Raw genomic sequence first — 12,161 nt, forward strand, 5'->3', positions numbered from 1 at the left:
GAATACAGATTTTTGCTATCCAATTATACGATTTCATCGTAATTGAAGCTCAAAATGTGACAGTTATATATATTAACTTGATACGAAAGGAGGTTCATTTCCTAAACCCGAAGTTTTGTTTACATTTGTCAGCTGACGTGTGGCCTAACTTCAGTGGGCGAAGATATCTCACTTTCCTTGCAAACGACGGACGACGCATTTTGCATTTCGCTATGCCACATAGGGACTCTTCTCCCAGTCATTAGCTTATTTTGTTGTTTTTAATATTTTTATTTATGTTAGGCATACTACTCACTCGCTATGCTAGAAATGCTTATGCACTTCTCACTTATTATTTCTGTGATCTTCAGATTGTAGTTTTTTATTTTTTAGGGCTCGTGTATGTGTCACCTACAGATATTTATTATAATAATGTTGAAAATAGGTTTATTTTATCGTACAATATATATTTCTTTAGTATTCTCGCACTTATTAACTTGTCCTTTTACTATAAGTCTGCAGCAAGTAAGATCTCGCAGCTTCATTAGTATTATTTAGTAATAGAGGCTGATGTAATAGTTTTCACAGTACAGACATTTATTGTTTTAAACCCCCTTCATGTCCATGCTTGATGTACATAAAAGTTCATCTACGAACATTGTACTGCAGTGTAGATGATGGAAAGTGATGAGCAGGTTGTAACAACAGGAAAAGTATGTATGAACTAGAAAAAACAGCAGGCTACTTGAAGCTCCAAGTTGTGTAAGGTTGCCACCCTTTAGAAGTTAATATATATGAGAGCAAAAATAAAGGAACACAAATCAAGTACTGAAATTAAGGTCAATGCATCATGAAGTGAAGCGAATTTTTCTGAAGCATACTATCTGAAAAAGGAAGGCTCGGCCTGTACAATTTTGACATATGCAACTAAAATAATACTACAGAAGGGTAAAAATTGAGAAAAATCATAAAAATTCCTTTTCATATATGACTTTAATAATTTAACCAACATTCCTTTACTCAATTCATCAATGCCTCACACATTTTCCACATTGGGACTGCCTTTAGTGCACTTGATAGGTATGATGTCTCAAAAAAAACAAAGAGATGGTTTTTCAAACATTGATCATAAAAAAATAGGATTGCTTTCTCTGACATGAACCATTATCTTTCTTTAAGCAATTCTTTAGCAAGATATAGCATACAATACATTGGGGCTTGTGGTTTTTGTCGTTATAATGTGCCTTTCTTTCCATAGGATTTGAATATCTACTCCTTTGAGTTTTGCTCCCTTTACAGCCTAACCCAGTGTCAATTCCATTTTCCTCCCCGATCCATTTTATCAAGCTTATTAATGGGAGATTCTGAATTTTTGTAACATATGTTTGAGTCTACAAATGCAACATTATTAGGTCCCAAATAGGTTGGTACCATCTCTTCCTCTTTCTTTTGTAAGGATATGTTGAGCAAAGTTGAAACTTTATCCACTCTAACGGTCCCCCCCCCTCACCCCCTTCATATACATATCAATATTCTACATGGCAGGTCAATTTGTCCCCCTTCTTTGACAGAATATTTACGTTGTATGTCCTCATAAAAGAAGAGAAAAACAAATTTCTAGGGTTAGGCTACACCAAGAGTTAAAGAGAAAAATCAAAAGACTGACTGATAAAAACAAAAAAAATAATATAAGTTTTTTTGCCATTAGTAAATTCAATATTGTGTTTTATCACTAAATGAAATGATGTTTTACTCTATTGAAAAACAAAAATATATTTACAAATTCCCAAATTCCTTCTTGTATATAGTGAACAAAAATAGTAGTTAGCTGACGAATGTAAACAAAACTTCGGGTTTAGGAAACAAAGCTCCTTTCCTATCAAGTAAATATGTATAATAATATCTGGAAAAACCATTATTAACTGTCACATTTTGAGCTTCAATTACGAAGAAATGTGTATATATTCGTGTAATTGTCATAGCATCTGTTCACATCGTAAACACTCTTGCTAAAGAAACTTTGGCTAGCAGCATATTACAATAAATTTATGAATAATATTGATTTATATAGCAAATTATGCAAATTGCTATCGTAAAATATGGATATATATCACAATTTCATGTTTACACACCATAAAAATAATAAAAACATAACAAAATAAGCTAATGACGGAGGAGAACGAAGCGGGCAGTATGCCGGCGCGAAATGCGTCATCTGCTAAGAGAGAGCGAGATATCTGAGTCTCCGTCCATAGTTTTGATACGGGCTGCTCTACGAGCAAAAGCCCGTGCTGGCACAAGGCCAGCTTAATCTAAACAACAACAACGTCCATAGTGGTTGTAGGGGAGGAGCCTGGCCGAAGCTGAGTGCACTTTGGGAATATGCTGCCGCGGGCTTTGCCGTGAGTGTTGCCCACACCAAGGTCTTGTGTTAAGGTGCGTTCACACCAAATGCGTCGCGTCGCGTCAACGCGTCAGTCACGTTAATTCTTGACTCACCTTGAATCGCCAAACCAGTTTTTAACACTGCTTTTTATGGGCCTTTCAAAGAAACCGTTCACACCAATTGCATCGAGTGACGTCACGTCCGCATCGAGTCAAGTCCCAAATAGAGCTGGAGCTATTTTTGACGTCATTCTTAGTAAGTCTAGTGTCATTTGGCCTTAAATAGAATTGGGGTTGTTAGGATTTTCTACTTTATTTCTATAATGCATTTCATGTTTTTACGGACGAACCAAAAGATTAGTTCTGAAAAAATTTGTACACATTTATATCTTATGTTCACTTGTCGTTCTATCTTTTCTTTGCACCCATATCATAGAAATTTAAAATCTTAAAACTTTACATATAGTTTTTGAAATCATTATGGTTGTAGTAATTCTATATATATATATATATATATATATATATATATATATATATATATATATATATATATTATTTCTCTTGATATCTCGGCTCCTTAATTTTGAATTGTATCTTTTAGTTATCTTGTAAAATTCAATAGAAATAAAACTTAGCTTAGAAAAATGGCCACATTTTCCTGTTCCAACTGCCCGCTTGTAGTTAGTATTGCTTTTCTTAAAGACGAAAAGGTAAATAAAGGAAAATCCTTAAATCTATTTTAGTAGATAAGATGAAAAAAACCACGCATGGAGAGAGAGAGAGAGGAGAGAGAGAGAGAGAGAGATTTCAGCAATTATAACACTAAGAGACAAGGCATAATTAAAAATCTTTCAGATAATTTCCTGCTATATTTTGATAAATCGAAATATCTCTTGTAATATATAGAAAATCAAAGACAAATCGAGAGAGAGAGAGAGAGAGAGAGAGAGAGAGAGAGAGAGAGAGAGAGAGTAGCCACACTTCAGCTTTGTTGGGACGTTGTTGTCCAGATGTTTGTTCGAAATACGGAGAGAAGTCTAAAGGGCCCCATAGACGTTACGATCGCCGGATCCGGTTATCTGAATCGGAAGTAAATCTCCACTGTCTATGGGGTTATCGTCCGACCAAAAGTGGGCGGAGTCCGTCGGCCTCTCCGACCAACTCGAGCATGCACCTTTATGGCGTGATCTGAAGATTTATTTCAGTTTCTAAGAGACGCTTAAGCGGAAACATGCAGCTATGTCCGCAGATAATGAGTTCTGGGAGGAGTTTATTGAACGCCGCAGGAGGAGCGAAATTAGGCTTATGATAAATTAATTGAAAAATTATTGAAGGATGATATATATGTATCTATATATTACACACACACTCATGTATATATGTGTGTGTGTGTGTTTCATCTTGCATAGTCTAATGGCATATACGGTAGTTTAGTATGCGTGGGGGTTATGATCCGTTAATGCAGAATAGGCACTTAAACCTTCGGTTCTACAGCCAAGTAAGTGAAGTGTACAATTTTCAACTCTTTGTTTACAAAATCTTTAGTTCATAGATGGAACACTGAAATACTTATTAATATATTTTGTCATAGACTTTTATTCTATTTTATGCATGGAAAATAACAATGTAATTTAAACAACAGTACTATGCGCACACACACCAAGTACTACTAATACATACAGATATAGCATACAAAAACAACAATACGTAAATACATAATATACTCACACACATAAGTACATAAATATATTATATATATATATATATATATATATATATATATATATATATATATATATCTATATATATATATATATATATATATTCAAGTAATCAAAGTCCACAATTATGTAAAATGTGTATTAAAAATACATAAAAGACGGGAGCTTTCGTCTACTTGATCAGTAGACCTCATCAGCCGTACTGATTTTTCTTTTCAAAAATTATATACAAAAAAGTTACGAAGGACAGGCAGGACTCTGGAAACGTCTCCGAGGGAGATAACCACCAAAACAAACTCTCTTAATTATGTTATTCCCTCGTTCAAATGTCTGGCCAAAAGACGAGCCGATCGTCGTGGTTGAACTACCTCCTCTGTGTGTTCGGCTGTTCCCTCGTCCAAAACTTCGCATCGGCACCTGCAATGGGGGTTCTTCCTTCCAATGCCTGGGCAGGAGAAAGAGACGACAACCTGGGCAGTAGGAGTGGTGCAAACAACGTCTGTTCTAATATTTACAGTTTTAAGAACCAAATAATTTAAAAATGCATCCTCTGGGGCAGGGGATTAGGTATAAGATTAGAGGAACATAAGCGATCATGTAGGTTGGGATCGAAATATAGTTTCAGTTGCCAGACATACGTTAGAGTTAGGGCATGTAATTGACTGGGAAGGAGCGAGAGTAATTTACAAAGATAATAACGCAAAGTAGACGCAGAGTAGTTGAAGGGGCTCTTATTAATATTTTTAAACGTGTTTGATTTTAACAAATCATTTACCCAAGAGATGCATTTTTTCAAATTATTTGGTTCTTAAAAACTGTAAATATTAGAACAGACGTTGTTTGCACCACTCCTACTGCCAGGTTGTCTCTCTTTCTCCTGCCCAGGCATTGGAAGGAAGAACCCCCATTGCAGGTGCGATGCAGAAGTTTTTGGACGAGGAACAGCCGAACACACAGAGGAGGTAGTTCAACCACGACGATCGGCTCGTCTTTTGGCCAGACATTTGAACGAGGGAATAACATAATTAAGAGAGTTTGTTTTGGTGGTTATCTCCCTCGGAGACGTTTCCAGAGTCCTGCCTGCCTTCCTTCGTAACTTTTTTGTATCTAATTTTTGAAAAGAAAAATCAGTACGGCTGATGATGTCTACTGATCAAGTAGACGAAAGCTCCCTTGTCTTTTATGTATTTTTAATACACATTTTGTTTACATAATTGTGGACTTTGATTACTTGAAGATTTCCAGTCACGTTATGGTGATTTTTTGAGATATATATATATATATATATATACACACACACACACACACACATATATATATATATATATATATATATATATATATATATATATATATATACTTATGTGTGTGAGTATATTATGTATTTACGTATTGTGTTTGTATGCTATATCTGTATGTATTAGTAGTACTGTTGTTTAAATTACATTGTTATTTGTCACACAAAAAATAAGTTTATGACAATACTTTCAATAATATGTAAATTTTCCTTGTTCAAATAAAGAATTTTGTGTAGAAAAGATCTGAAATTTGTATTCTTACTTGGGTACAGAACCGCAGGTTTAAGGGCCTATTCTGCTTTAACGGAGCTGTAGACCTACTGTACCTACACCAAGCTGTATACCACTAAAATATGAAAGATACTGTGTTTGCAACATAGTTACTGTTTACCTTTGTAAACTCTTGTTGCATAACTTGAATAATGGCTCTACATGTCTCTGGGATTATTATGCCCTAAGGAACGACTTGTAGCGTGTAAGCGAAGTGTGTCCAGCAACCTCTCGCACAATGATTTTGGTTGTGTGTATTTGTCTGTGTGTGTTTTTTTATTGTATGTAATAATTCTATGTCGGTCTGCTCCTCCAGGGTAAAGTCTCAATTCATTAAATAAACAATTGTGAGATAATTAATTTCATTTCTTCAACCATAGCTCATTTCAGGCTCTCCTTTTTTGCTGGGGGTTTCTAGTTTCATTTGCAAGAGCGGTCTATAGCGTCATCACTGAGCAGAGCGGTCATGTCCTCACTCTACCAGGTTTCGGTAAACTGAAGTGAATCTGACCGTCTATGGGCAACACAGATGCCGGGGACAGAACGGAACCTGATCTGCTGGTCGTAACATCTATGGGGCCCTTAACGCAGAAATAGTCCTCATGGTAACTGTGGCTGCCAATTCACTGGTGAGATTCTTCCTGACTTATGATGATGGAGCTAAACAACCCAAGGAAAAGAAACTGAACGAGAGAATTGTGGTCTTATAAGACACCATCCAGTGGCAGAGAGGGCAGCAGGTGAACTTGGACAGGATAATTCTTCAGCTGCAACAGAGTCTTGACTACCATGAAGAGATTCAGAAGGCGGGCGGAAGGGAAGAACGCACTCGTGTGATCCAAGATCACTCAGGCGTTGCAAATTGCAACAGCAGGCCTGGCAAGACAGGGCCCCCTCGCTCGAACCTGAAACTTTGTTTCTGAAGAAGAGCGATCACGAAAGAGGGAGAAATGGCAGCTGGAAGACAAGATCCTCAAGATGAGAGAAGAAAATCAGCAGCTGATGGAAAACGCGAAGGAAATTGTGCAGAGAAATGATGTCCTATGTGAGACGGTAAGGAAACTGACAATGCAATTGGCAGATGCAAACTGCCAGGTTGAAAGGCTCGAGAAACTCCTACGATAGAAGAAGAAAGACCTGCAGCTAAAGACCTAAAAAGCAACGCGGATGGAGAGGCTCATCCAGGAACAAAAGACGTGTCTGAAAAGCGGGAATCTGACAGGAAAGACCTCAAGGTCAGGGTCCAGCGCCTGCATAAGAAATTGGAAGACATCACGTAGGAAAAGTGTGGACTCCAGTGTGAAGTTCAGGCTGCGAAACTCAAGAGGAACAAGCTGACATGCTTTCTAAAAGAACGAAATTGTCACCTGAATTCGCTGGATAGGAAGACCGGTGTCCAGGGGAAACGGAACAACAAGATGCCCCGAGATGGGCGGGCGAGGCCTGCTACATGTCCTGGGATGGGCAGGTGAGGCCCGCCATGTGTAATAGGGCTAGCGGGCGAGGCACGCCATGTGTCCCGGGCTGGGCGGGTAAGGCCTGCTACATGTCCTGGGATGGGCGGGCGAGGCCAGCCACGTGTCCCGGGGCGGGCAGGCTAGGACCGCTACATGTTTTGGGGTGGGCAGGCAAGTGTCCTGGGGCGGGCAGGTGAGGCCCGTCACATGTAACGGGACAGGCGGGCGAGGCACGCCATGTGTCCCGGGCTGGGCGGGTAAGGCCTGCTACATGTCCTGGGATGGGCGGGTGAGGCCAGCCATGTGTCCTGGGAGGGCAGGCGAGTACTGCCACATGTTCTGGTGCAGGCGGGCAAGTGTCCTGGGGCGGGCAGGTGAGGCCCACCGCATGTTCTGGGGGGGGTGGGCACGTATCCCGGGCAGGGCGGGCGAGGCCCGCTACATGTCCCAGGATGGACAGGTGGGGCCGAACACGTGTCCTGGGACAGTTAGGAGGGGCTCACCACAGGTGCTGGGACAGGCGGGTGGGGCCCACCACAGGAGCCGGGACGAAGGGCAAGGCATCTGGGGCGGATAGGTAAGGCCGGTGCCACATGGTTCTGGGCGATCGGGTAAGTGTTCCGGGCAGGGCGTGAGAGGCCTGCCACGTGTCCCAGGATGGGCGGGCGAGGCCCGCCCATGTTCTGGGTCGAGCGGGCACGTGTCCCGGGCAGGGTGCGGGCAGGGCGGGTGAGGCCTGCCACGTGTCCCGAGATGGGCAGGCGGGGCACACCATGTGCCTGGGACAGGGGGGAGGGGCTCACCACGGGTGCCGGGATGGGTGGGTGGGGTCTGTCCCGGGTGCAGGGATGGGCGGGTGGTTGCCTGCCATGGGTGCCGTGGCTGGGTGGGTGGGCGAGGCCAGCCACGTGTCCGGGGAGGTCAGGTGAGCCCCGCCACATGTTTCTGGGGTAGGTGGGCATGTTGTCCCGGGCAGGGCGGGCGAGGCCTGCCATGTGTCCTGGGACAGGTGGGAGGGGCTCACCATGGGTGCCAGGACAGGTGGGTAGGCCGGCCACGGGTCCGGATGGGCGGGCCGAGAGCCGCCACGTGTCCCGGTGCGGGCAGTTGAGGCCCGCCACATGTTCTGGGGTGGGCGGGGATGTGTCCTGGGCAGGGCAGGCGAGGCCCGCCACATGCCCTGAGACAGTGGGAGGGGGTCACCCATAGGTGTCCGGGTATGGGCAGGTGGGGCCCACCACGGGTGCTGGGATGGGCGGGTGGGGCCTCCCATGCGTGCCGGGATGGGCGGGGCTTGGGCCTGCCACGGGTGCCGGGACAGACGGGCTGAGCCTGCCACAGGTGCCTGGAATGGTGGGCAGGGCTTCCATGGGTCATGGGACAGGTGAGTGGGGTCCACCACGTGTCCCAGGATAGGCGGTGAGGCCCGCCACATGTCCCAAGGTGGGCGGGCAAGGCTCGCCACGTGTCCTGAGGCAGGTGGGAGAGGCTTGCTACGTGTCCTGGGATGGGCGGGTGCGGGTCCTCCTGCCAGTGTCCAGGGATGGGTGGGCGGGGTTCAACATGGGTGCTCGGACAGGCAGGTGGGAGAGGCTTGCTACGTGTCCTGGGATGGGCGGGCGGGTCCTGCATGTGTCCAGGGATGGGTGTGGGCGGGGTTCAACATGGGTGCTCGGACAGGCAGGTGGGGGCCGCCACAAGTGCTGGGACGGGTGGGCTGGGCTCACCACAACAAGTGTCGGGATGGGTAAGCTGGGCCCGCCACAGGCGCCCAGATTGGTGGGCGGGCCCACCACGGGTCAAGGACGGGCGATGTACGCTATTTGTTCCTGGATAGGTGGGCGGGGCCCGCCACGTGTCCCAGGATAGGCAGGCAGGGCTCGCCACGGGTCACGGGATGGGCGGGCAGGGCCTGCCACAAGTTCCAGGATGGGCAGGTGGGGCCTGCAGCAGTTGCTGGGCCGGGTGGGCAGGGCTTGCCGTGGGTCACTGGATGGTCGGGCAGGGCCTGCCACAAGTTCCAGGATGGGCAGGTGGGGGCCTGCAGCAGTTGCTGGGCCGGGTGGGCAGGGGCTTTGCCGTGGGTCACTGGATGGGAGGGCGGGGACTGCACAGTTTTTCAGGATTGGGCAGGTGGGCCCGCAGCAGTGTGGGCCGGAGGGTGGGCAGGGCTCGCCGTGGGTCACTGGATGGTAGGGCGGGGACTGCACAAGTTCCAGGATGCGGCAGTGGGGCCCGCAGCAGTTGCTGGGCCGGGTGGGCAGGGCTTGCCGTGGGTGTCCACTGGATGGGAGGGCGGGGGGGGGGACTGCCACAAGTTTCCAGGGATGGGCAGGTGGGGGCCCGCAGCAGCAGCAGTTGCTGGGCCAGGTGGGCAGGGCTTGCCGTGGGTCACGGGACGTGTGGGCGGGGTCCACTATGTGTCCAGGGATAGGTGGATGGGTCCTGCCATGTGTCCCAGGATAGGCTGTCGGGGCTCGCCACAGATAACGGGACGTGTGGGTGAGACCCACTACAAGTTCCAGGATGGGCAGGTGGGGCCCGCATCGGGTGCTGGGACGGTTGGGCAGGGCCCACCACGGGTGCTGGGATGGGCGTGTGGGGCTTGCCATGGGTGCCGGACTGGCGGGCTCCAGGGTGTGGGCATGTGAGGCCTGGGACGTGTCCCAGGGTGAGTGGGCGAGGTCGGCCACATGTTCCGTGGTGGGTGGGCAAGGCCCACAACGTATCCCGGGACCTGCTGGCATGGCCTGCCATGTGTTCTGGTGCGGTGGGCGAGGCCTGCCGCAGTTCCTGGGATGGCCGGGCAAGGCCCACCACGAGTCACTGGACGAGTGGGTGCAGGCCCTCCCCCCCCCACGGTCCTGGGATGGGCTGGAGGGCCTGTCACGGGTCACGGGATGCGGGCGTGGGGCCTGCTATTGGGGTCACTGGACGGACGGGTGCGAGCTGCCATGGGTCCCAGGATGGGTGGGCATGGCCTGCCATGTGTCCCGGGATGGCCAGGATCGGGCGGGCGATGTTGATGGTACATTTACGTTATTCGACATTCCTGGACAACACTATTGAATTTTTAGATGTTAAGGTTATTTGACATAACCACAGTTTTAGTACTTCTGTTTTCTGGAAAAATACTTTCAGGTCTGGGCAGCAATTTTTTTAATTCATGTTTTCATCTTTTAAAATAAATGCAATCATCATTCATGTTTTAGAGCACTTAGATTTACTTCAGATTGGGCCTCTTTTCATATTGAAATTGAATTTTTACTTGATCATTTCACAAAAAACCCTTTCCTGATAAATTTAATTTTTAATATTAACAACAAACTGTTAGCAATTTGTTTCCAAACCTAAATTGAACTTTAATGTTCAAAAATTACCTATGTGTGCTACAATTCACTTCCCTTTATTCACTCCGACAATTTACGTTTCAAGGTTAAGCAAATTAATGAAAACGAACTACGATTTTTGAAATTAAACCTCATTCTTATGACCTAAGAAAATTGGAGGTTTCTTAAGCTATAAGGACAAGCTTCAAGAATTCATGAGATCCAACATAATATATAAATTTCAATACCCAAGATGCCTTGGTAATTACGTTGGATCCTCTCGAAGACTGTTGTTGGCTCGATATTATAGCCATCTAGGTCTCAAGTATAGGACAGGGTCAAGAATATCCAATCCGGAATTTTCTAATATTAGGACTCATGCATCCACATGCAAAATTACAGATGGAAAAAAAAAATATTTTTCAATAACAGGCACTACTAAACAAACAGCCTACTTAACTACCCTTGAGCCTTTATTCATCAAGAACCTCTCTCCAGGCTTAAACTTAACGTTTCTTCGTCTCCTCTCTCTCTGGCCTAAGTGTTGTCTGGGCATGTACGAACTGTTGTGGTCACTTGGCTCTTTTCCTTGACTTGAGTAGGTAGCTTTCCTTATTTTTGGTAGTAATCTGTGATTTTATGTTGTAATTTATTATGTATTTTTTTAATAATTGCAGACTGATGATGTGTTGAAGCAACCTGAAACGCTTCACATAAAAAAGCATGCTTCTTAGACTGCTATCTTCCTGGGGACTCCTAAATGTTTTATATATATATATATTATATATATATATATATATATATATATATATATATATATATATATATATATTATATATATATATATATATATATGTATGCTAGATATATAGGTATAATATGTCAAGATTAGCGAAACCACTATTTTTTCAAGCCAATATTAGACCTCTTTCATATATATATATAATATATATATATATATATATCTTATATATATATGTATATATTTATACTATAGAATATTTATACATATAGTATTAGATATATATATATTATAGATATATAATCATATATATATATGATTTATAATATGTCAAAATTAGCGAACCCACTATTTTTCAAGCCAATATTAGACCACTTTGATATATAAATATATATATATATATATATATATATATATATGAATAATTATCACATCACCTTTAATATCTAATTCGCTCTACCTCGGAATGATATATTTTCATATATGTACTGAAGGGGAATTTTTAGTTTTGATGATCAATTTTCGTCCCCTCATGGGTGATTGGAACCACCGTCCAGTCGGACTGGAACGAAATCAGGACAGCCTAGCGACGTTATCGAGTCGGCCAACAGAGAGGCTAAAAGTTTAAATCGATTCTGGCCTTACAAATTCACTGTCGAACTCGGCGTTTTTGTAATTAGAATCGATATGAAACCCCCTCTACCATATTAACCAATTCGAACGTTTGACCAACGTAGCCTTGTAATGAATAATTATCACACCACCGTGATTCATATAGATCATTCGAGCAACAAATGTCTTTTAATTTCCAATTCGCTCTACCTCGGAATTGATATATTTTCATATATGAGGGGACGAAATTATTAACTAAAAATGGATCGGCGAAACGAAATAATCACCGAGAACGTTTTTATACAGAAATAGTTCTAAACTGAAGCTCCATTCATCCTAAGGGCTCCCATACACGCTCACTCCAAACT

The 12,161-nt window shown here is 44.1% G+C and overlaps 2 protein-coding genes across 2 annotated transcripts; both read right to left on the bottom strand.

Moving 5' to 3' along the window:
• Nucleotides 1-7,909: 7,909 nt before the first annotated feature.
• On the bottom strand, nucleotides 7,910-8,545 carry LOC135215925 (uncharacterized). The gene has a single exon (XM_064250880.1). It carries the CDS (start codon nucleotides 8,543-8,545, stop codon nucleotides 7,910-7,912), a length of 636 nt encoding a protein of 211 aa, XP_064106950.1.
• A 364-nt stretch (nucleotides 8,546-8,909) lies between these two features.
• On the bottom strand, nucleotides 8,910-9,722 carry LOC135215927 (uncharacterized). The gene has a single exon (XM_064250881.1). It carries the CDS (start codon nucleotides 9,720-9,722, stop codon nucleotides 8,910-8,912), a length of 813 nt encoding a protein of 270 aa, XP_064106951.1.
• Between the last annotated feature and the right edge of the window lie 2,439 nt (nucleotides 9,723-12,161).

Source organism: Macrobrachium nipponense, chromosome 5 (genome assembly GCF_015104395.2).
Source record: "Macrobrachium nipponense isolate FS-2020 chromosome 5, ASM1510439v2, whole genome shotgun sequence".
NCBI classification, from domain to species: domain Eukaryota; kingdom Metazoa; phylum Arthropoda; class Malacostraca; order Decapoda; family Palaemonidae; genus Macrobrachium; species Macrobrachium nipponense.